Genomic DNA, 25,916 nt, shown 5'->3' on the forward strand with positions numbered 1-25,916 from the left:
AGGTTTAATTAGGCTTTGAGGAACTAATTTGGATGGAACAACTTCAAAATTCAACCCAGTGGATGGAACCTAATTTATCAATTATGCTGAGAGTGGACTGAGACTGGAAAGCTCTCCAGCTGTCACCTGGCGCCCTGGACTATTTGACTGCGTGTTTGGAGGGACCCTTGAGGGATGGAAAGGCTACTGGCTGAGTTTGACATTGGAGCATGGGGCTTTGCGTTTATCAAGGACATACAGGGTTTAATTTTGCTAGGAGATACCCCCCCACCCCACCCCAGGGAAGAATTCTATTTGCTAATGTGTCCAAAGAGGCTAGAGTATAGTTATTTGTTTGGTAAGTATTGATTAAATGACTGTATGAGAACTGTCTTAGTCAGGGTTTCTATTCCTGCACAAACGTCATGACCACGAAGCAAGTTGGGGAGGAAAGGGTTTATTGAGCTTACACTTCCATGCTGCTGTTCATCACTAAAGGAAGTCAGGACTGGAACTCAAGCAGGTCAGGAAGCAGGAGCTGATGCAGAGGCCATGGAGGGATGTTTCTTACTGGCTTGCTTCCCCTGGCTTGCTCAGCCTGCTCTCTTATAGAACCCAATAATACCAGCCCAGAGATGGTACCACTCACAAGGGGCCCTTCCCCTTGATCACTAATTGAGAAAATGCCCCACAGCTGGATCTCATGAAGGCACTTCCCCAACTGAAGCTCCTTTCTCTGTGATAACTCCAGCCTGTGTCAAGTTGACACACAAAACCAGCCAGTACAGAGGACTACAGGTTTTTTCTCCTCTGAGTCTCAAATGATGCTCAGGACTGTAATCCCAGACTGGGATGCTGAGACAGGCAGATTCATGATCCCAGGTCAGCACAGGCTGCAGAAGGGACAGTCTGTCTCATGAACAAAACAAACTTTTTTGGGGTGGGGTGAGAGTGGGTACTGGAGATTAAGCTGCTAAAGTGTTTATCCACTGACATATACCTCAGAGCTTTACATTAGGGTTTTTGCCCTGATATTGGGTATATGATCCTGGTCATCAGAGCCAGCTATTTTTCTTCTGGACAGAGTGGGAATTTCTCTCTCTCTCTCTCTCTCTCTCTCTCTCTCTCTCTCTATATATATATATATATATATATATATATATATCACAAATACTTTTTTTTTTTGATTTGGTTTTTTCGAGACAGGGTTTCTCTGTATAGCCCTGGCTGTCCTGGAATTCACTTGGTAGACCAGGCTGGCCTCGAACTCAGAAATCCGCCTGCCTCTGCCTCCCAGAGTGCTGGGATTACAGGCGTGCGCCACCACTGCCCGACACACACAAATACTTTTAACTATTTTATTTTTAATTATATGTGTGTCTGTACATGGGAGTGTAGGTGGCTAAGAAGCCACATCAGTGTGTCAGACCCGTCCCTTGGACCTAGAGTTCCAGGCAGTCTGAGCTGCCTGACTTGAGTGCTGTGAATCACTCAGGTTTTGTTGAAGAGGAGGAAAAGCTCCAGAGCCACATCTCCAGCTCCTACAGTCCATTCTTATCTAGACGCCATGGTTCTAGACTTCCTGTGGACCACACCCTTCACTTATGACAGCATCACCTGCACATGCGACCCTTATCTTACAGATATTTTCAGTCTCTCTGATGAAGTTTGGGAGCTACTTTGGTCTCTAACATTTACAGATAGATCATTGCATAGGGTGACTTTTTAATAACTTATTTCTATGAGCATTATATTAGTGTTTTGCCTATATGTATGTCTGTGTGCGGGTGTTGGATCCCCTGGAACTGGAGTTACAGACAGGTGTGAGCTGCCATGTGGGTACTGGGAATTGAACCTGGGTCCTCTGGAAGAGCAGCCAATGTTCTTAATTGCTGTGCCATTTCTCTAGCCTTCCAGGAGTTTTTATTTTATTTTTTTATTTTTTTTAAAGATTTATTTATTTTATGTATATGAGTACATGGTAGCTGTCTTCAGACACACCAGAAGAGGGCATCAGATCCCATTACAGATGGTTGTGAGCCACCATGTGGTTGCTGGGTACTGAACTCAGGACCTCTGAAAGAGCAGTCGGTGCTCTTAACAGCTGAGCCATCTCTCCAGCCTCAACTTTTTATTTTTATAAATCTTTATGGATTTTTCAGACAAGGTAGTCCAGGTTACCTTAAACTCATTATGTAGACCAGGTTGGCCTTGAACTTCTAATCCTCCAGCCTTTACCCCACAAATGCTGGGATTGCTTTTCATAAATCTTGTGTCAAGGTCTGTGAGGTTTTGTTTTTGTTTTTTGTTTTTTTACGTTTTCCAGGTTACTAACTGGACAAAGGCAGACGGGGAATTGTGGTCGTTTGTTTTTTATTAATTTTGTTGTCTTTTGAGGCAGCTCGGAATGGTTTCCTACTTGTTATACTTGTTATAGGTTGGCCTCCAATTGGAGGTGATTCCCCTGCCTCAGCTTCCAGAAGTGCTGAGATTACAGAGGGATGCCTCCACACCCCTGTTGTGGTTCTCATTTTTTTTTTTTTTTGAGACTGCATTTTTTTTTCTCAAAGCCACTAACAGAAGAGATGATGTAATCATATTATTGAGGATGCGAGGGAGCTGCAAAATTGGTCTACGTAGTCACATAAGCAAGGTCATAATCCTAGGCTCACAACTCCTCTCTTCCTGCCCTACAGCTCTGGTTTAGTACCACAAGTTCTCTGGGAGCAAGTAGTCTATTAACGGCCATATTCCGATCCCTCCGGGAGCCACGGCTCGTCCATCTCTCTGAAGTCTAGGTCAGGTACCTAGGTAGACTACGCGGGGTGCGGGTGGGATAGGGAGAAAGGGGCGAAGCAGAGCCCCAGGAATCGATCCAAATCGCCGGCGTTAGGAAATGGCTAACATTACGGCCGGACGGACAGCTTCGTAAAGGTTTATGAAATCCTCACTGTTAGAGACTCCTGGACCTTCTGCCCGCGGGCCCTGGGGCGCAGCTTAACAGAGACCAGGCGCTCCTCAGTTTCCCCTTTATCCCTCCCAAGCCCTCCCCCTCCCAACGTCCCTCGGCTGGCGTCTGGCCGAGGACCTTGGAACCCACTAGTGGGCGGGCCGGAGCCGCCCGCAGTCCAGCGCCGAATCCGGGTTGTCCGGGGCGTCGCGAGCTCGCCCCGCCTCCCGCGTCACTTCCGGCCCGGCCGCTCGCCCTCCGCCCTGTTCCCCTCCCGCTCGCCGTTAGGGAGGCTCTGCGCCTCAGCCGCCACCGCCTCCGCCGCTCCCGCCCACTTCTCCGCGTCTGCCGCCGCCGCTGCCCGGGGTCTCCGGGGGGTCGCTACCGGGCTGGCCCTGCGCCACTGCAGTCGCTTCAGCCTCGCGCTAGAGGCCGCTTTGGGAGGAGACCCGCCGGCCGCCGTGCCACTTAGGGCCTCAGTGCTCGCCTTGTCGACGTCGCCAAGGGTTCTGGAGAAGCGGCCAAGGCCGGGGAACGGGGCTTCGCGGTTCCAACGGTGGGTAAACGGGCGGGTGCCCGGCACCGCGCATGCGCAGCTGGTCGCCACGGCGGCCCTTCCCCCCCCCCCTACTCTGCGGCTGCCAGGCAGCCCGGGGTCCCACCCGCGGCGGCCACTGGGCGACGCCGTTCGGGGTCTGGGAGATGCGAGGCACAGCCCCGGTGGGCATTCGGTCGAAGGGGCGCTTCTTGTCTGCTGGGAAGAGGAAGAACAGGCGGTGGCCTTGGCTGTCGGGGGGGGTGTGGCAGCCTTGAGTCTCCAGCCGCTGCAGTGAGCGCAAACGGGTGTGTGCCTCACCGCTCAGCCTCGCCTGTCCACCGGTTCTGTGCCACCTCTGCGCCCACTTCCTTCAAGCTGGGCAGAGTTGATGCAGGCCAAAAAAAAAAAAAAAAAAAGGGTGGTGGTGGTGGTAGTGGTTTATTCCGGGCTCAGCCGCGTCCCTTTTTACGGTCACGTGAGTTGAGTGGCTGCTGACTTCCTTAAGTCGCTCAGAGAATATCGCCAAAATTCGGCTGCTGTTGGTGCACTGGGACCTCATTTAGAAGGCACTCAGCCAGAGCCAGGCCTGAGGGGTCCCTATGTAGGGCGTTGAGTTTGAGATGGGGCGCCCAGCTAGATAAGATTATAAAAAGTGGAATCAGTTGGCACACTCGCCTAGTGGGAACTTCTTTGTAATCAATTAAACCCCAAAACTGTTGCATAATTTCATCCGGTTCCCTGGTAGGCCTTCTAATCAGCTTGGAGGAAGTCAAACTGGAAATGGCATCCACAACTGCAGTATATTTGGCTATTTAACATTAAATAGCCGTGGCGTGCAAGTTTGTAGGAGTTATTAAAGGATAGTTTTGAATATTAACTTTCTGTTCTTGGGTTAGTGTGAATTTGTGCCTTTAACACTCCCCCTTTCTTAACCTGAAGTGCAGTTTGACCTGGGTTTTCACAGACCCTGAATACTTGTTGAGTGACCTGGCCATTTGTTTGTCTTTTAGTGCCTCCTCTTTATCCTTTAAAATTAGGATGTTTTCTCCAGTTTTACCAGTTACATATCTGTAACATTGTTGAAGTTCTTGCAGTGTAGAAGGGTCTACCTTAGTGACATTATAGTCTTCATTGGATAAAGTAAAAGTGACAGTGTGATTTACCAGTATTTCCCCAACAATAAAAAAACAGTTTTATTTTGTGACATGGTCTCGTGGAAGTCTGACTTACACAGCTGAGGAAGAACGACCCCCAACTCCCAACTCCTGATTCTCCTGGCTCCCTCCCAAGTGTTGGGACCCAAAGCATGCACCATCACACTAAGATGCAAATTCCTTTTTTTAAAAAAATATTTTTAATTGTTTATTGTTTGTGTGTTCTTGTTCCATGGCAAACTTTGCAGGCTAGAGTACAGCTCTCAGGAGTTCTGACTGTGCCTTGGCTTCTGGGGTAGAACTCAAGTCACCAGACTTGGTGGCAAGTGCCTTTACTCCTTGTCTTCTCTCTAATCTCCAAATTATATGTATAAAATTTACCGTTTCATAGCTGACCTGCAGTTTTAATTTTTGAGCTTGTACTGAAGCTCCCTGAGTGCTGGGATTACATTACAGGGCACCAGCACATCCAGTTGTAGCAAGTGTTTTTTCTTCATAACACCACTAGTTTCTGCCCAGAGTGTGTGTACCTATTCCAATGCCCCTGCCTTAAAAAAAAAAAAAAAAAAAAGAGCATCTGTGTGGCTTTTTTACAGAGCTCCCAACAGCTGAATCTAGGTATTCTTCCTGACTTTGGACTTGGGATGCTCTTCCTTCAGTGTTGAGGTTATAAGCTTGCGATGCCAGTTTTTGTGGGGTTGGTACTGACTAGGGCTTTGTTTCTGATGCAAGCACTATTGTCTACTGAGTCACATTTTTGGTTTTTTGGATTTGTTTTTTTTTTTTTTCCCCCCCCCCCCGAGACAGGGTTTCTCTGTGTAACCCTGGCTGTCCTGGAACTCACTCTGTAGACCAGGCTGGCCTTGAACTCAGAAATCCGCCTGCCTCTGCCTCCCAGAGTGCTGGGATTACAGGCGTGCGCCACCACCGCCCGGCCTGAGTCACATTTTTAGCCTCTCCTGTGCTTCTGATTTGTATGTCTCTAAAGACTGGTAGTAGGCAACTTCAAAAAGTTTTTAGCTGTGCGTAGGTGTAGGTTTTTGTGTCATGGTGTGTAGAGGTTGTCATAGGACAACTTTGTGGAGTTGGTCATTCCTTCCACTTTTTAATGTTTCTGGATGTTTTGCATGTATGTAAATCTGCACCATATGCATGCCTGGTGTCGCTGGAGCCTCAAACTCCTGGAACTGGACAAGATTTAAACAGCTTGTGTGGGTGCTTGAACCTAGGTCCTCTGGAAGACCTGCTAGTGCTCTATCCATTGAGCTCTCTAAAGCTCTCCTTTTACCTTTTCGTTGATTCTGGGGATTGAACTCAGATTGCCAGGCATGTGGGGCAGCGAGCAAAGGTGCTTTATATATATATCCTTGAGCCATCTTGCTGGTCCCAAGATAGCTTTTCTACGCTTACTGTCCTAGTTAGGTTTCTCTTGCTGGGATAAAACACCATTACCAACAGCTTGGGCAGGAAAGTGTTCATTTTACCTTATCTGGTGATAGAAGTGTTTCACTGAGGGAAGTCAGGACAGGAATTTGAAGCAGAACTGAAGCAGAGGCCATGGGAGAAGGCTGCTTATTGGCCTGCTCCTGGCTTGTTCAGCCTGTTTGCTTATACAACCCAGGACCACCTTTTGGGATAGTACTTAACATTAGTGGATGAGATTCTCCCACATCAATCATTAATCAAGAAGGTGCTCCACAGACTTGCTCACAGGCCAGTCTGGGTTCCACCTTCCCAGATGGCCCTGGCCCCTGTCAAGTCACAAAGAACAAACAGCTAGCACACTTACTGTGTGATATTTTTGGAGAATATCTCAAATCCATACCCATTTTTAACTTAGTTGTTTCCTTGTTGACTTGTAGGTGTGGTCTTTTTATTTTCTATATGGGTTAAATCTTGTTTTTAAAGACCTAACATTTCTGAAAATGAATTATTGAAAATTAGTTTTATATAGCATCCTATTTTATATAGCATCTGTTTTACAGATAAGCAGCAAAGAAGCTGATTTTATGTTTATTTATTTATTTATTTTTGTAATGGTTCTCTCTGTAACTTTTCTTTCTTTCTTTCTTTTTTTTGGGGGGGGGGTAGGTTTCGAGACAGGGTTTCTCTGTGTAGCCCTGGTTGTCCTGGAACTCTCTGTAGACCGGGCTGGCCTTGAACTCAGAAATCCACCTGCCTCTGCCTCCCAAGTGCTGGGATTACAGGAGTGCACCACCACCGGCTCTCTCTGCCCAGCTCTCTCTGTAACTCTTGCTGTCCTAGAACTCTCTCTATAGACCAGGCTAGTCTCAAACTCAGTGATCTGCCTGCTTCTGCCTTCTGCATGCTAGGATTAAAGACATGCACTACCAGCTTGATTTTTATATTTGGAAAAGGGTCTTAGCCTAAATTTAGACTAGATATGTCAATACCAAGGATCTGTTTCTGTCACATCAGTATTAAAAAGGCATGCCTGGCAATACACTTTAAATTCCAGTGCTTTGTAGGCAGAGTACGCCCAGGTATGTCTAGGAGATCCAGGTTAGTCTTGTTTATGATTGGTTTCTAGGCTAGCCAGGGATATAGAGTGAGACACTCACTGTTGGAAAAACAAAACCAATGAATTAATGAATAAGTATTTTTCAGATATATCTTTGTTAATAAAGTATTTTTGTAGCATGCCAAGAATGTGGGAGGAGTTAGCAGTCTAGAAAAAAGAAGCAAGGAAATGTATAGATGAACTTGCCTACAATTTGTGTTCCCCAAACTTGAGTGTATTGGAACTTCTCCAAGAGAGAACAGAAGGTTAATTTGTGAGTAGCTGATTTTAACTAGAAATGGAACAGTGAAGGATTGGAATAGAGTATAATACATGTCACTAATGCAGCAACTCATTTCACATGGTACATTAAACATGGGAATGACGCTGTGGCTTCATACATTTTAAGGAAAATTGAAGCAGCAGTTTCAGTGGGATCTATATTTGTTAGCTAGAAAGGGCATCCACTTCATAGTCAGTTGCAGCCTTAGGCCTAAGCTCTGGAAGTTGACCAGTTTTATCAGCTCTCTGAGCCTTTTTCTTTTTTTTCCTCCTTACCTCACTGGATGGTTGAAGGATTCTGATGTGTAGTGAACTGGAAAGTACTGGAAATGATAGCATCAGGTCAAATACTTGGATTCTTGTGTTGGTTAGTTTAGAAGTAGAAACAAAAAAATGAAGTAGTCTTTATTGTTGAGATTTGCTCAAGGTTCACAAAACAAAAAAGTATACCTTTTTCCATTTTGCAGACATTAGGATCAAACCCATGGCCTTTTGCATGTTAGGTCAGCGCTGCTTTTGTTCACACGCCTATCTCGTGCGTGCGGTTGTATGTACTTACAGGCACATATGGCTGTGGATGGTAGCGTTCCTGTGTGAGTTTTCATTTGCCATCCACTTTGTTTTTTACACTAGTCTTTGACTGGGAGCTGGGGCTTGCAGATTATTCTAGGGCTCACAGTCTACTGTGAGTCCCAGGATCTATCTGCTTCCCCAGCACTGATTCCATGGGCATGCCACCATGTCTGGCTTTTTATATGGGTGCTGCAGATGAAACACAGGTCTTCTTTTTTGTGGGGTGAGCACTTACCTCTCTCTCCTCAGTCGCCATCTTTCCTTTATTTCCCCCACCAAAGGAATTTTTTGCCAGCTGTGTAGAATGAGAAAAGTTTCCATTTCTGGAAACCAATTTGTCTAGAGTAAGTTATAGAATTCCTTTAATACCTTTTTCTGAATAAAACAAGTGCATTGTAATTTTATATTAAAAAATTTAAAAAATGAGTTATCCAAGTATGGTTTCATAGTACTCAGGAGGCTGAAGCAGGAGGATCTTGAATTTTAGACTAGTCTTGACTACATAGTATGACTCTGTCTTTGGGAAGAAAGAAACAAAAAAGATGGGTTGGAGAGATGGTCCAGTGGTTAAGAGCACTTGCTGCTCTTGTAGAGGACCTAAATTAGGTTTCCAGAACCCACGTCGGGTGGCTCACAGCTGCTTGAAACTCCAGCTCCAAGGGATCCAATGTCTCCTGGCATCTGCATCTGCAGTCTCACACAAACGCATTCTCTCTCTCTCTTCCTCTTTCCCTCCCTCCCTCCCTCCGCCCCCCCCCCCCCACGCATATACACACAGGATTTCTCTGTAGCCCCGGCTGTCTGTCCTGGCACTCCCTCTGTAGGCCAGGTTGGCCTCAGACTTACAGATCCACCTGCTTCTGCCTCTTGTGCAAAGGCAAGTGTGTCTTTATTACTTTCAGCTTTAGTACAGTTTTCATTTCATTCTGTTTCTGTGTGTCTCCCTCCCTCTCTCCCTCTCCATGTTCCCCATCCCGTGGGTGTGGTGGGTGCGTGTGGGTGTGGGTGTAGGTATGGGTGTGTGGGTGGGGGAGGGTGTCAGAGGACAACTTTCAGGAGTTGGTTCTTTCCTTTCACCAAATGGGTCCCAAGGATCAAATTTGGGTCATTAGGTTTGGCAGCAAGTACCTTCCTTTACTCACTGAACCCTCTCTAGCCTACCCTGTGGGCTGTGACCCCTTTGGGAGTCACAGATCAGATATTCTGCATATCAAGTGCTTACATTATGATTCCTAACAGCAAAATTATAGTTATGAAGTAACAACAAAATAATTTTATGGTTGGGGTCACTACAGAGTGAGGAACTATATTAGAGGGTCATAGCATTAGGGAGGTTGAGAACCACTGCTTAAGCCTTTTAAATTTCTTAATGTATTATATCTATGTATGTTGTATATTAGTGTATCATTCACAACTCTGTTTTAGAAAAACAAGATATGTGTAGATATGTGCTCTTAATCCCTCCACCCCAGAAATACAGAACTTGGATAGTGGGAGACAGTTGAGAGATTTTGTTCATTTGGATGATTAGATTTGGCTGGGAGGCAGAGGCAGGATGATCTCTGAGCTTGAGGCCACCCAGGTCTACATAATGGGACCCTGTTTTTTTTGTTTTTGTTTTTGTTGTTGTTCTTGTGTTTTTGTTTTGTTTTCTAAGATATTTTTTTTCAACACCTATCTAGGAATAGTTGCTAGATCTTGAAATCCCAGGTGTTTTCTGGGAGTTCATTGGCTGGTTATTCTACCTAACCTGGTAAGCTTCAGATTCAGTGAGATTCTATTAAAAAAGATGGATTCTTACTCTTAAAAAATAAGAATAGAAGACCACACACATAAAACTATGAGAATTGAAACAGTTGTTTTTTTCTCTCTTTATAGATTAACTGCTGAAGTACTGATCGAGTTCTGCGTTTCTTCAATGAGGAACTACAGGCTGATCTTCTGCCATAATCTCAAACAACCATAAATGACAGAAAGATGCTTGCTCAGTGAGGGTAGCTGGTGCAGAAGCCGTTTTTTAAACTTAGGTGTTTAAGTACTCAAAGGTAAGCTTTCTTAGTAATGCTCTATAAATCCACAGATGCTTTTAGAGTTTGCTGTTTGTAGCTGCTGCTAATTTTTCTTCCATTTATTATTATTATTATTATTTTATTTTATTTTGCTTTCAATGATTCATGTAGTTACTGCTATTTGGTTAACTTTGAGGTTTTGTATTAATTAGCTGATACCAAGTATATCAAACAATAGATGTTCTTTTTCTAAGACTATGTGAATTCATGATATTTTCTTGTCTCTAACTCAATTTTTACCATTCCTGAAAATTGGATTGTTTCCTGGTCATGCTATAGTGCCTTTTTTTTTTTTTTGGATTTGTCTCCCTCCCTCCCCCAGACAGGGTTTCTCTGTATAGCCCTGGCTGTCCTGGAACTCTCTCTGTTTACCAGGCTGGCCTCGAACTCAGAAATCCGCCTGTCTCTGCCTCCCAGAGTGCTGGGATTACAGGGTTTCTCTGTATAGCCCTGGCTGTCCTGGAACTCTCTCTGTTTACCAGGCTGGCCTCGAACTCAGAAATCCGACTGCCTCTGCCTCCCAGAGTGCTGGGTTTAAAGGTGTCCGCCACCACCCCCCTGTTATCCTTTCTCTTTTTAAAAGAATGGATTTTTACTGGGATTGGTTACTTTTTTGGACTAGTTATTTAATGCTTCAGAGACTGGAGACAGTTATTTCTTTTCTTTACTGATCTCTATCCTACAAAATTAAGACAACCATTTCTGGACTAGCTTGAGGATCTGGAATTTTTCCTCACTAAAGTTGAAGTATGGTGATGCACACTTTTAATTACAGCACTTGGGAGGCAGAGGCAAGTAGCTCTCTGGGGTTGAGGCTACCCTGGTCTACAAAGGGAGTCTGGGACAGCCAAGGCTTGTTACTCAGAGAAACCCTGTCTTGAAAAACAACAGCAGCAATGATTGTTACTCTTGCTCCTCTCAGGCCTTTGTTTATAAAAAAAAAAAAAAATGATTGTTAGTGAGGAGTGTTACATGTGGAGTTAGGAGGCTAAGGCAGCAGGGTCTGAGGATAAGGCCAAGCCCAAGCTTGAAACTATGTCTCAAATAAGACCATCGGTTTATAGAAGGAGATTCTTTTCCTGATTACCCACTTTGTGAACTGAGGGTTCATATTGTGGGGTTCAGAGTTGGATTGGGTTTGGCTTCTTCTAAAAACTTCATTGTTACTGTGTTTCAGAGTGAAAGTCTTGGGGCTACATTTGGCCCTTGGGATCCCCTTGTCTTGGGATCTTAATGTCACTTTCCAAAAAGTTTTAGATGACTTGTTTGATGGGGATAAAGTGTCTGGATTTTACAGAGCATTGTATAGTAGAGAAAAACTTAGGTAATTATGCTGAGATTGTTGGCTGTCTCATGGGCCTGATAACTGGAACATATTTAAATAGATGAGTGCACATTCAGGTGTAAAAGCATTTTTTCTTTAATGTATTTATTCATATTGCCACCTGTTAATTATTATAGTCTTTTTTCCCCCTTTTTCTATTTTCTTTTTTGTCTTTCATTTGGCAGAAAAGACAGCTTTGATTTCTGGCTGCAAAAAAGCTATGAGGAAGAGCTCCTCCCCTTCCTTGAGTAACTGCAACTCCGATCTTGCTAGCAAAATATTTGGAATTCCACTTGATGAGCTGCAGCAGGGAGGACATCCAGACAATGAGGTTCCGTTCCTAGTCCGCCACGTTGTGGACTATATTGAGGAACATGGTATACATTTCCTTATTTTGAGGGCTAGCTTTTGTTGTCATAAACACAATTTACCCCTTTTTGATTTTAGATTTAATTTTTTTCTTAGTATGGATAGTGCAAAGTATGAAGAACAATATAAACACTAGAAATGATAAATATTTTTACTTAAATTGATTTACCTAGAAATCTCAGTTGCCCAGCTGAGGGCATTTTCGGTGGGGTGATAGGGAATCTGAGAATGAGGCTACAGGGTGGGGTGAGACGGGGCGTCCCTCAGACAGTGTGTGCTAGGTGGTCATAGGGTTTTTAGTTAAACCTGGGGAGCCAAGAAAGGCTTTCCAACAGTATTAGCATTTTAAGTTGAGAGTGAATATTAATATGAATATGTGGCTAGACACTTGAAGGTGTAGCTTAATTCTTGCCTTGAACTAACATAGGAGGTCTGGAGCAACAAGGGCTGTTTCAAGTCAATGGGAATGCTGAGACAGTGGAGTGGCTCCGGCAGAGATACGACAGTGGAGAAGAGGTGGACTTGGTTAAGGAGGCAGACGTGCCCTCAGCTATTAGTCTCCTTAGGTTCTTCCTGCAGGAGCTCCCGGAGCCCGTCATACCTGGCAGCCTGCACAGCCACTTGCTGCAGCTTTCTCACGGTAACCATTGGATTTCATCAGTCATTTATTAGTCTTAGACTCTTTGCCTTTTAGAAATCTGAGAAGTGGTTTAGTTTAATATATATTTCAGAGATTAATTTTTATTTCCTTGTTTGCCCTCTGGGTATATAGTTAAGGGAGTGGCAGTTTTCTTGGATCTTTGTAGTACTTTTTAAGTATGTATTTTTGTGTATATGATGTATGCTTATGTGTACGTGTCCCACTGTGTGTGTATGGGCATCAGGACAGCCTTGAGTGTCGTTACTCACCTTTCTACGAGATTCAGACAGTCAAGGAATTAAACTTAGGTTTCCAGGCTTTGTGGCAAGTTCCTATACACGCTGAGCTAAAGCTTAAAGGTATATATAGAGAAATAGATGATCAATACAAAATAACATTATGAATTGGAGATATTAGGTATATTTAGTGCTAATTGAATTTTGCTTTTAGATGATATAAGTGACTTAAAAGATTATTTTTTTTAAGTGTGTGTGTGTGTGTGTGTGTGTGTGTGTGTGTCCCCGTGTGAGTGCAGGTTCCTGCAGAGTCCCAAGATAGTGTCCGATCCTTTTTTTTTTTGTTGTTTTGTTTGTTTTTGGGTTTTTTTTTTGTTTTTTTTTTTGAGACAGGGTTTGTCTTGCCCTGGAACCCATTCTGTAGACCGGGCTGGCCTCGAACTCAGAAATCCGCCTGCCTCTGCCTTTCAAGTGGTAGGATTAAAGGCATGCACCACCACCGCCCAACCGCCCAGCCTGTCTGATCCTTTTGTGCTAAGGAACTGAACTAAGAATCTCTGCAAGAGCAGCACATACCAAACTGTTGAGAGCACACACCCACCCACCCACACCCTTGTGTGTGTGTGTGTGTGTGTGTGTGTGTGTGTGTGTGTGTGTAAGCTCTTCAAAGATGTTAACAAATGCTTTTTCACTTGTCTGTTTATGTGCTTTTGTGTGTGTGTGTGTGTGTGTGTGTGTGTGTGTGTGTGTCAGAATCTCTCTATGAAGTCTTTGCTGTCCTAGAGCTCTCTATGTAACCTCTGGAGTGCTGGGATTAAAGGCGTGTACCACCATATCCAGTTACAATTACAACTAATTACAGACATGATGTCTTAAAAACATTAAATTATTGAAATATTAAATATAACAAAAATATTAAAATGATGTGGTTGTTTCTGTAATCTTAGGCATGTTTCATTCAATTGTGAGGTCAGAGTACTAGTATATTTGAATGTACAGTTGCTAATATCACAAAGTATAGGAAAGTCATTGCATTTAAAAATCTTAAATCATGTGACTATACCCCTTCCTGATACACTTTTGAGTGAGTGAGTGAGTGTGTGTGTGTGTGTGTGTGTAGACAAGAGGTTGATGTCAGTTGTCTTTTGTCATTCTCTACCTAATTTTTTGAGATAGATTGGCTGGCCAGCAGGCCCCAGGGTTCCTCATGACTCTGCCTCTCTGGTCCTGGGGTGACCAAGCCATGTCTCTGTATTTGGTTTCTTATGGGGTGTTGGGGATCTAAATTCGGGTGCTTATCCTTGTGCAGCAAGAATTTTACTGACTTAAGCTGTCTCCCCAGCCCCTGATAAATTGTTTACAAATCTGTTGTCTTGCAGAAATGGCCAGTATTATCATGGCCATAAATAACCTTTTACCACCCCTCCAGGTGAATTTTAAGAAACCTGCAGGATAAAAATGAAAGTAATTAATTACTTTATTTTGAAGTACCTCTGAGAAATTCTCCAAAATTAAACCATCACCCACTAATGGGGTTTCTAAAACTCTAGTTTTTGTTAGTAAAAACTCATTGATATAACAAACATAAGGCCAGCAGCTTCTACGATCACATGCACTTGGTAAAAAAAAAAAGAAACCAGAGCCAGGTATGGTGGTTTATGTCTGTAACCCCAGCACCAAGGCAGGAGGATTCCCTATGAGTTTCAGGCTAGCCTGGGCCAGTCAGTCTAAGCTACCAAGTGAGACTGTCTCAAAAACAAAACCCAAAAATTTAGGGAGAAAACCAAATGAGAAACAGAAAACCTTTCAATTTAGTTGGACCATATTACTTATGTTTAGTGATTCTTTTCTGAGTGCCAAGAGAGAAGAAAATCTTCTGTCACTCTGTTCATTTCTTATTTTCTTATTTGTTCATGAAGAAAATTGTCATTGATAATTGCTTGCTGATGACTCCTTAGTAGTTTTTGTTGACTGGAGGTCAGAGTATTTTGACTTCTTTGAGTTGGCATTTGTTTGGAGACCCAGGTATAGTCATGCAGGAGACAGCATGCAGAAGAATTAGAGACTTGGGGCACCTGAGTAACAGCAGGGGCAGCCATCATACAGTAATTGAGGGATGAGTCCTTTTTCTCCACCTCCCCTTTAAACTCTTAATAAGGGAAGTGCAAAGCCCTAAGGTGTTTGGCCTCTCCAGAGGAAGTGCAGAGGTTTGAATTGTTACAGTAAAAAAATGATGTGGGTGGAGTAATGTGAACCTGGCAAAATATCTGAGCTTTACTTTTTACTTCATTAAGAAAACCTGTCATTATGTTTTATAGATTATAATAATGAAGATGAATTTGGAAGAAAGTTGAGGTTCCTCTTGCAACAGCTTCCACCTGTTAATTACAGTTTGTTAAAGTTTCTGTGTAGGTTTTTAGCCAATGTAGCATCACATCATGAAGAAATTTGGTCTGCAAATTCTTTGGCTGCTGTTTTTGGTCCAGATGTCTTCCAGTAAGTTATTTCACAACTTTTGTTTAAGTTTTTAAAAATTGGATTTGTGAGAGGGAATCATTATATTGTCTTCCCAAGGATCATAGGACTCTTGGTGAACCATTATTTTTTATAGTATATCTGATTAATTCTCAGAGCATTGCTGTGTTCAGGGTACAAATTAGGTTTTACGGATGGGAAAACTGAGGCACAGAATGATGACATAAATTGCTCAGGTTCATAAAGTGACTCACTGGTGGTTTTCTCATTTTACCTGTAATTTAAGAACTCAGCTCAATTTCAGCTTTTATTCTTAGCATTTACACAGATGTGGAAGATATGAAAGAGCAGGAAATTGTGAGCAGGATAATGGCGGGACTTCTGGAAAATTATTATGAGTTTTTTGAGAATGAAGAGGAAGATTTTTCATCAAATGATTTGAGTTCAATTACTGAGCAGGTGAGCATATTTAAAATTCTATTTCTTAGAAATATAAGCATATGCTCTTACTGGCTTGACATGAACTTACATAGAATTTACTTTCTAAACTAGAGGTGGTTCTCTGATTGTTTTGTAATTAATCCATGTGGCATATGATTGGATTTCATACCCATATCCATACCCATCAGATCAAACTTTCTGAACTCAGTATAGGTACTAAGCAAAAGGCATTTATTATAAATTAACTTATGGTGCTGGGGATTGGACCCAGGGTTTTGAACAGGATAGGTAAATCATTCTGTCATTGTCTGTAAATGTTCAGCTAGGAAAAAGTCAAGAGTACACGGTAGAAATTGTTTTGTACTTTATTACCCAGCCCCTCCTTTAACTTAGAAATTGTTGATTTTGTGTAGCCCAGACTGCCCTTGAAATCTAGATAACTTCTTTTTTTTTGAGTGCTGAGATTTCAGATATACCAACACACCTGGCTAGTGGATAATTTTAAATTCTGTAAATTTAATAAATTACTTAAATACCATGATTTTGGTATTGATTTTTGGATTGTTTTATTTTTGGCTTTTATTCTTTGTGTGAGGATAGGGTCTTAATTTAGCTTAGTCTGGCTTGACCTCAGTAGGTAGCCTAGGCAAATCTTAAATTGCAGTAGCTTTCCCAGTGCTGGGATCAGCTTCCATGCCTGGCCCTTAAAATCCATTGTTTAAACTACATTGTTTTTCTATTTTCTTTTGTTGAGGGAGGATCTCCTGGCTGGCTTCAGACTTGCTGTGCAGGCAGGAATGACCTTGAGCTTCTGATTCTCCTGCCTCTACCTCCCTGGTAGAACTTTAGGCATTCCCTACCACACTTGGTTTATGAAGTACTATTCACACTCTGCCTGAGGTATAGCCTGAGTTCCTACATTTTTACATTTTTCCTTTTCCTTTAGGAATTAGGAATTTTAAGTCTGAATAATTGCAATTTTTTTATAAAGTCATTATTAATTGAGACTCCTTAGGTTTAGAATTTGTGAATTAGAGATCTGTTTGAAATTTTTTTTCTTACAATTTGAGTGGTTTGTCACAAGAATTTTTATTTTTTCATTGAGACAGAGTGTCATTGTATATTTCTGTCTGGCCTGGAGCTAACTGCAGATGACAGACTGGCCTTCATCTCACAGATCTGTTTGCCTCCGCTGCCTGGGTGCTGGGATTAAAGGCATGAGCCTTTAACTGGGATAGCTTCTCGATGTGGGGTCTTCTGTAGCACATAGTGAGGTCTTGACCTGGTTGTGTAACATAGATTGGTTTTGAATTACTGGTGCCCTTAGTTCAGGTTTCTTTTTGTTTGTTTGTTTGTTTGTTTGTTTGTTTTTGTTTTTTCAAGAGAGGGTTTCTCTGTGTAGCCCTGGCTGTCCTGGAACTCATAAATCCACCTGCCTCTGCCTCCCAAGTGCTAGGATTAAGGGCATATGCCACCACTGCCCGGCTTCTTATTAGAATTAAGAGTAATAGCTGTTCAAAATAAAATAGCAATATATATGTTTATATCATTTATTTTTCTGTTTTCAAGATTTTTTTATAGATGCCTAAAATTTGCAATGTATGCCTTGATTGTGCTTTATATTGTGATAGAATTTTGTTTTTTTTATAATTTCCTTACATATGAACTATATGTCTATATGTATTATGTTAGTATTTTTATATTTTTTCAAGCATTAGAAAAATCAATTTTAAAATATATTGTGGTTTACTCTTCAAAGGACGATACTTAAGCAAGACTCAGAAAAAATGTTGAAATTCTTTCTGTTTGCCCATGGATGGAAAAGATATTAGTAAGGCTGGCATGGTTGTACATGCCTTTGATCCCAGCACTCAGGAGGGTCTCTGAGTTTGAGGACAGGCTGGTCCACAGAGTAAGTTCCAAGACAGCCAGGGCTACACAGAGAAACCCAGTCTTGAAACAACAACAACAACAACAACAACAACAACAAAAAAAAAAAAAAAAGAAGAAGAAAAAAGAAAGAAAAGAAAAAGATAATAGTATATTGAGCAAAATAGCTCCAAGACATAGGGTAGGTTCTGAAGTAGGGATGTATGTTTAATTATCAGTTGGTAATTACTGGTATTTCTTTTCTTTAAAGAAACATTTAATTTTATGTTTATATGTATGGGTCTATGTCTATGCACCATGTGCATGCCTGGTGCCCTCATAGGCCAGAAAAGGGTGTTAGGTCTTCTGGAACTGGAGTCATATATGCTTGGAATTGAACCTGGGTACTGGAAGAGCAGCCAGCACCTTTAGCCATTGAACCATCTCTCCAGTCCCTGGGGTCTATTTTCTTACCCATTAAAAAATAAACTTCTTGTTTTTCTTTGAGTAGTTTTGATTCATTAGTAGAATTGATGAGGTTTCTGAGTGAAATTAAGATAGTTTCAAACTCTGAGCAGTTGTATTTAAATTGCTTTAACTTAAATACTTAAGCTTCATTTACTTATTTTAAGATACCTATAAGTATGGCTGTCTGGCAGTGCTTTGCTTTTTATTTTAATTTTGATATCTGAAGGAAGCCAAGTTTATTTAGTATTGATTTGGAGTTTCGTTCCATTGACCCAGGTATTTACTTGTTAAACTCTCTTGAAGGTAGTAGGTAGTTTTATTCTTTGTATGTGTTGAAATGATGAATAGGGAATGTTTGAGAAACAACTTGATAAAGCCAAGTGGACTTTTAATGGGCTTTATAAATAATGAAAATCCAGTAAGGTGGTTTGAAGTTGGAAGTGATAATTATGTTTCTTTATACATTTGAGAAGACAGGTAGCAGCAATCTTCACAGTCGAGTCTGGAGAGCAGGCATTTCCCGGGGCCCTAGAGAAGGGAATTAGAGCAGTCAAAGGAGGAAGAGATGCAAGTGTGGTGAAGGCTGTCCTTAGGTGAAGTCAAAGCAGCTCCATACTGCAAGCTCCAGTTAACTTATGGATAGAGAGTTGTTGAGCAGACGGCCAAGTGGACAAAGGAAAGATGAAGAACTTTCATGGATTGATTTGGAATGAGAGAGGACATTTTACTGTATCCTTTATGTCCTCTCTTGCTCTAAGTAATTGGACCGGTCATTACTGGAGGAAATTCTATGGATTGTACTAGGAACTGGAATTGAGAAAAATCCTACAGGTTATATTTTTAGTTGATTATAATAGTGCTGATGAAAATATTGCCAGTTATGTAAGGCTTATTGACTAGATACATTCAGTATGAAGTAACATAAGACTTTCATAGTTCCACTTTTTTTTAAAATTTTTTTATTTTTTTGGTTTTTTCAAGACAGGGTTTCTCTGTGTAGCCCTGGCTGTCCTGGCACTCACTCTGTAGACTCAGAAATCTACCTGCCTGTGCCTCCCAAGTGCTGGGATTATAGGTGTGCGCCACCACCGCCTGGCCATAGTTCCACTTTTTAAAAATAATTATTCACTTTTTTTTAAATTTTTGAGAGTGTGTGGTGTATGCATATTTGTAGGCTAGAGGACACTGTGTGTCTTCCACTGTTGCTCTCTACCTTATGAGAGGGGGGGTCTCATTGAATTAGGTGCTCCCTGATTGGTCAGTGTGTGCTGGCATCTTCCTGACTGTGTCCCCAGTACTAAGTTTACAGATGGACATGACCACGTCTGGCTTTATATGGACATGACCATGTCTGGCTTTATATGGACATGACCACGTCTGGCTTTATATGGACATGACCATGTCTGGCTTTATATGGACATGACCATGTCTGGCTTTATATGGACATGACCACGTCTGGCTTTATATGGACATGACCATGTCTGGCTTTATATGGACATGACCACGTCTGGCTTTATATGGACATGACCATGTCTGGCTTTATATGGACATGACCATGTCTGGCTTTATATGGACATGACCATGTCTGGCTTTATATGGACATGACCATGTCTGGCTTTATATGGACATGACCACGTCTGGCTTTATATGGACATGACCATGTCTGGCTTTATATGGACATGACCATGTCTGGCTTTATATGGACATGACCATGTCTGGCTTTATATGGACATGACCATGTCTGGCTTTATATGGACATGACCACGTCTGGCTTTATATGGACATGACCACGTCTGGCTTTATATGGACATGACCATGTCTGGCTTTATATGGACATGACCATGTCTGGCTTTATATGGACATGACCATGTCTGGCTTTATATGGACATGACCATGTCTGGCTTTATGGCATCTGTGGATCTAGACGGAGGTCCTCATGCTTGTGTGGCATGCTGTCTGAGCTAACTGAGGAATCTTAACTTAATTAGTTTATACATATATGTGTTTGTGATGGATATGTGTTCATATGTACATGGGCACACTTGTGCAAACATGCATGTACATGTGCATACCTGAGTGTGGAGGCCAGAGGTTAATATTGGTGTCTTCCTTGATTACGTTTTGTTTATTGTGGTAGGGTCTCTCATTATGCCCAGACTTCACTGGCTTGGCCTAGTCTACTAGCTAGCTAGCTTGCTTTGGGAACCCTGACTCTGCATCTTGAATACCGGGATTACAGGCAGGCCATCATTCTTACCTGGCTTTGTACATGGTGTGGGAATCTGACCTCTAATCTCATACTCGCATGTTATACACTTTACCTCTGAGCCATCTCTTTAGTCCCCAAAATGATTTGTAAAAGTGATACATGTTAAAATAGTACCTTTTAACCAAAAATAGGTGGACTGAATTAATAATCTGTTTAAATAAAAATTAGTTCTAAATCTGTTGTGTATGTGGTTAATGTCATGGCTCCTTGTAGAGGTTCGAGGACAACTTGGGGAAGTTGTTCTAGGGAACAATCTTAACGGACATCTAGTCAGGCTTGATGGCAAGTACCTGTATCTGCTGAGCTGTCTATCCAGTTCATTGCCCCCTTTGAGGTTTTTTCATCACTGTTTTATGGGGGTAGATGAGGCATTACATTTATAAGCACGAGTTAAATGGAGTCTGTCATGTATTTACAAATTGAAGCCATTGACTTTTGTTGTTGTTGTTTTGAGGTACCTACGGTAAGTTATACCCATAGTCTTGGGTATGCTAGGCTAGTGGTACAGCGCTGAGCCGTATCCTCCAGCCATCTGACAGATGGTACCAGTTATTGTTGAGAAGCTCCCACTTGGGTTTATTTAGTTTTGTTTAGGCAGCCATGTTGAGAAGACTTGGGTATAGTGTTTGACACTTCTTCCTCTGACTTTTACAGTCTCCATGCTCTCTCCATCAGTGTTCACTGAGGTTTAGGTGCAGGAGTTCTTGTTAATATATCAGCTGGGGCAGGCACCCACACTCAGCTTGTTTTCTGTGTTTTGATGAGATGTGGTTGTCTGGTTAGTTTGACTAGGCCCTGACACAAGATGCACCGCTAAGTGTTTTAATGACTGGTACTAGCTTATAAAAGTTATTATGTATTTATACTAGTCTTCTTTGGTAAGATTTATTTTTGAGGCAGGGTCTTGTGAGTAGCTCATGTTGGCCTGAAAGTCACTGTGGAGCCCAGGCAGGTTGGACCGCTGCAGGTCTGTGCCACCACATCCAGCTGCTGCTTTTAGACAGCCTCAAATATATTTCACTTAAAAATGGCTTATTAACTTTTCTTTAGTATTTTAGTGGTCTTTGATAATTTGTTTTTGTTAGTGATTACTTAATAGCGTTGATTTGATGATGGAGATAATATATACATCCTACTAGAAAAATATAATTATAACATTGTACTTAATAGTTAAAATGTGGGGCTGGAGAGATGGCTCAGTGATTAAGAGCACTGCCTGCTCTTCCAGAGGACCTGGGTTCACTTGCCAGGACCCACATGGCGGCTTACAACTGTCTGTAGCTCCAGTGTCTGCTACCCTTATATAGCTGTACATGCAGGTTAGAAGCCAGTGCACATGAAGTAAAAGTAAGGTACTCAAAAAATAGCTACAATATAAGTTCTTTGTTTCAGGATTTTATTTTGTTTTGACTTTTTTTGGACAGTGATGGAGCCTAAACTCAGTACCTTGTAAATGCTAGGCAGGTGTTCTTGCCAGCGCTATGTCACTTGCTAGCGTTCCATTTCTTCATGGAAAAAAATGTGATCAGAAGTTAGCTGACACTTTCTTACTGTTACATGCAAGCTTTTTTTTAAAGATTGCAACATTATTCATATTTGTTCTGCATCAAAATGCTGTTTGACATAAAATTAAAAAGTTAAATTGTCTTGTTTTTATACTTGTTTATTTTTATTGTTATTTATTTATTTAGTTTTGCAGTGTTGGGGATTAACCTGGGGCCTTGAGCATGTTAGGTAAATGCTTTTCCTGTTCTATAATTTTATTTTGATATAAGAAAGTTGGCACTTTATAGGAGAAATTAGATTACGAAATTTAAAAATGAGTTACTTGCCTTTATACTATTATTTTAGGATAGTGTATTTAGATAAGGTTTATTAAATTTAATCCTGAAATTCCTTTGAATGTAGGTTAATGAACTTTCTGAGGAAGAAGAGGAAGATGAAAAGCTGGAACATATAGAAGAACTTCCAGAAGAAGGTGTAGAAAAGTCAGCTGGCATGCCAGAGGTGTTGCAGTTGAGGATGACTGAAAACCTCCTGGACTCAGACAGTGTTACAGCATCAACAAGGTAGTCAACTTTGACTGTAGAATCAAGCACGGAGAGATGCTTGTGAAGCTGAGTGGGGCACAGCTACTGTTGGAGAGTTTGTCTAGCACATGTAGGGCCCTGGGTACTGAAAAGGAGAAAGAAAAGGAAATCATTTTGGCTGGATATGGTGGCATGTTCCTGTAATGCCCGCATTTGGGAGGCAGAGGTAAGAGGTTCTCTTTAAGTAGGAGACCAGGTCATGCAGGCTATATACAGTAAGACCCTTTCTCAGAAACAAAGACATTTGAGTATAAAAAAAGAGCAAAAAGAAAACTAAAATCCATTAAGGATCTTTCATTTGCTGATGTCCAACTTTTCTTCAGAAATAAAGCCTTGTGTATATTTTCTTAAAATTGTTTTCATATTAGATAGATAGTTGGGTTGGGTAAGATTTTATAACCTTTGAAATAGAATTTCTGTGCTGTGACAGAACACCATGATTAGTTTCTAAAAGAAATCATCTAATTGGGCTTATGGTTTGAGGGAGTTAGCGTCCATGATGATGGGGCAGAGCATGGCAGGGACAGCTCAGAGCTCACATCTTGATCTAGAGGCAGGAGGGGAGAGAGAGCGAGAGCAAGACAGAGAGACCACACACAGAGCCTGAGCACATTGGGCATGCTCTAGCCTTTTAAACCCTCAAAGCCCTGCTGCAGTGACACACTTCTCTCAACAAGGCCACACTTTCCTGTTCTTCTCAGTTTCAGCAGTTGGGGACCAAATATTTAAACATAGGAGCTTATGGGGACTACTCTCATCCAGATTACCACATTGACTTTTAAATATTTCATTTTAAATTATGTGTGTATGTGTGGAGGTATATACACACACACACACACACACATATACATACATAAATGCAGTGTCCATGGAGGACAGAAGAGGCTAGCAGGAATTGGAGGCTTTTGTAAACTTCCTGACCTGAGTGCTAGGGTCTTATGTACGCTTAGCTTCTTAACTGCTGAGCCACGTCTGGGGCCTTCTGAATTGACTTATGTTTCTAGCTTCTAGGTTGGGGTTGGGTTGAATATGGGCACAAGGGTAGAACTGTGAGCATGATGGAACGGCTTATCAATTTCTGCCTTTTAAAACAAAGATTATTTAGTGTGATATGTGTTCTATTGTGTTCTCTCTCATTTTCTGTATGCATGAGTGTTTTGCATGCATGTGTATATGTACACCATTTTCATGCTTGGTGCTCATGGAAGTCAGAAGAGGATATCAGACTTCCTGGGATTAGAGTTACAGATGGTTGTGAGCTACCATGTGGGTGCTGGGAATGAACCCAGTTCCTTTGTAAGAGCAACCAACACTTTTAAACACTAAGGCAACTTTCAAGCCTTGAAAATAAATATTAAAACAAAATCCCACAGATCATTTTATTAGCTCTCTTCAGTATCATCCTGTTTTATTTGTAATAATAAGCAATTCTCAAATGAGCTAGAGAGTCATGTAACTAATCTTCACACACACACACACACACACACACACACACACACACACACACACACACGCCCACACCCACCCAACCATCCCACTGGCAACCACCTCACCTTTTTTTTAACTTTGACTCTTGGATAATATGCCTTTGGTCATTCTCTTCTGGCTATAGCAGAATTCCTCAAATGTGCTAAGTCATATTCCCCTTTTTGAGCCTTTGCAGTTTCTTTTTATTTAGATATATATCCCCCTAGATTGCTTACTTCTTTCAAATCTTTGTAAATGTTACTTTTTAATGATGACTCCTGCCCCCCCCCCCTTCTTTTTAAATTCTTTTCTATATTGTCTGTAATGGTTGTGGCCATGTAATTGCTACATTTTGGATCTTTAATGCCCATCCGAGGCTTTAAAGTTGTGTTCTCCAGAGTAGTGGTGTTGGGACGGGATTAAACCTTTAAGTTGTAAGATCTAGTAGTTTTCTTTAGGTTATTAAAAGCCCCTGAATGGGATTTTGGGGTCCCTTTCTCTTCTTTTTTGTTTGCTTCTTGGCCATAAGACTAACAGTCTCTGCTCAATTTCCCTCTGATATGCTATATAACCATTGGACAGAAACCACATCACCAGCCACTCAATGGATTAAAGCTTTCAAAACAAGGAACTGAAATAACTATCTCTTGTTAAGTTGGTTAGCTCCAGTGTTTTGTTACAGTGGTATACAGAAAGCTGACTGATGAGTGACATATGCTAATTACTGTCGTCTTCCAGCACTGGCACGCAGAACGCAGTGGGCTTTTGTTTACTTACATCCTTTTTACTTACAGGTGTCAGTCACATGCATGTGTGCATTCCTTTGTGCACTTGTGTTCAGCCATGAACCACTCACTGAACCTAGATCCTGCTTAGGCTAATTTTAAACTGGCTAAAATCTTAAGAATCTGCCTGTTTTTCCCTTCTCCCCCAGTGCTGGGGTTATAGATGCATACCATGCCAACTTTTGTATGTGTACTGTAATCTTAACTCTTCATTTTTGCACAGCAAGTCTTTTACCCAGTGAGCCATCTTCCCTATCCTACTTCATATTTGTAGCACTAAGTTGCCCATCAAAATGCTGACTATCAGTGGCATGATGTACAAACTTTAGTTTTCCAATGTAAACATATTTTTTATTCACCTGAGGTAAATGTTGTCTGGAGGCTTACTGCTAACCTAGGCCTAGTCCTGGACGCTTCTAGCCTCTGTCCAATCTAATTTAGGCTTAGAATGTTTTCAGCCTCTGAGACTTACTGTTGAGTAAGTTCACCTGTTCTTGTCTGAGCTCTGACTAGCTCTTTCAGTTCAGCTCAAACTCCTCTCCAAACGATTCAGTTTGGCTTCTCTCTCTCTGCCTCTTCGGAGCTGCTCTGCTTGATCTCATATTAACCTTGTCAGTCTGTTCTGATCTTCTGGTTCCTTCTCATTCTCTGGCTCATTCTGTCTGCATCTGTATTTAGCTTGTTCTCTCTCTGCAACCTGTCCTTGTACAGCTGTCCCAGTAAAATGCTTCCCCCTTTCTGTACTGCCTATTAAGTAGCGTCCCTTTTCTCTTTCTTTTCATGAGAGTTGGGCATATTCTGTTAAATCTTTCTCTGATTTGTTCCTTTGTCTGCTACTCAATTAGAAATCACTTTCAAACATGGTGGGTGCTTGCTTCTATAAACTAACTTTCTCTTCATTGTTTGGGATCAAAGGTGTGTACTAAGGGCATGTCTGTATTCTAGCCAGAGAGGCTAAAGGTAAAGTGGAGCCTCACCACATTTAGAAACAACATTTTTCAGTAAATAACATGATCTCAGGGTTCACACTGTGATCAAATATCCTGCAGCATTTCCCCATTTTGTTTAAATAAAAGACTCTTTCTCTAACATCAATAAACTATATACTGTCTGGTAAGAATTACACTCACGCTGGCGGTGGTGGCGTATGCCTTTAATCCCAGCACTTGGGAGGCAGAGGCAGGCGGATCTCTGAGTTCGAGGCCAGCCTGGTCTACAAAGTGAGTTCCAGGACAGCCAGGGCCACACAGAGAAACTCTATCTTGAAAATAAACCAAGAAAAAAAAAAAAAAAAAAAAGAATTACACTCACAATGTCTAGTTCATTTGTATTTGGTATCCTTAGAGAAAATACTTTACTATATCCTATCTTGGTGACTCCAAAGTTATGTACTAAATCATTTTCTATCATAACTTGA

At 41.7% G+C, this 25,916-nt stretch overlaps 1 protein-coding gene across 1 annotated transcript in view; it reads left to right on the forward strand.

Moving 5' to 3' along the window:
- Fam13b (family with sequence similarity 13 member B) overlaps nucleotides 1-25,916 on the forward strand; it is an 87,736-nt gene that overhangs the window by 19,585 nt on the left and 42,235 nt on the right. Inside the window, 6 exon segments of the mRNA XM_052156122.1 lie at nucleotides 9,876-10,042; nucleotides 11,576-11,767; nucleotides 12,187-12,399; nucleotides 14,954-15,131; nucleotides 15,428-15,569; nucleotides 22,066-22,226. Of these exon segments, the coding sequence (XP_052012082.1) occupies nucleotides 11,611-11,767; nucleotides 12,187-12,399; nucleotides 14,954-15,131; nucleotides 15,428-15,569; nucleotides 22,066-22,226 (851 nt within the window). The 5' untranslated portion in view covers nucleotides 9,876-10,042; nucleotides 11,576-11,610.

Source organism: Apodemus sylvaticus, chromosome 13 (assembly GCF_947179515.1).
Source record: "Apodemus sylvaticus chromosome 13, mApoSyl1.1, whole genome shotgun sequence".
Lineage (NCBI taxonomy): Eukaryota > Metazoa > Chordata > Mammalia > Rodentia > Muridae > Apodemus > Apodemus sylvaticus.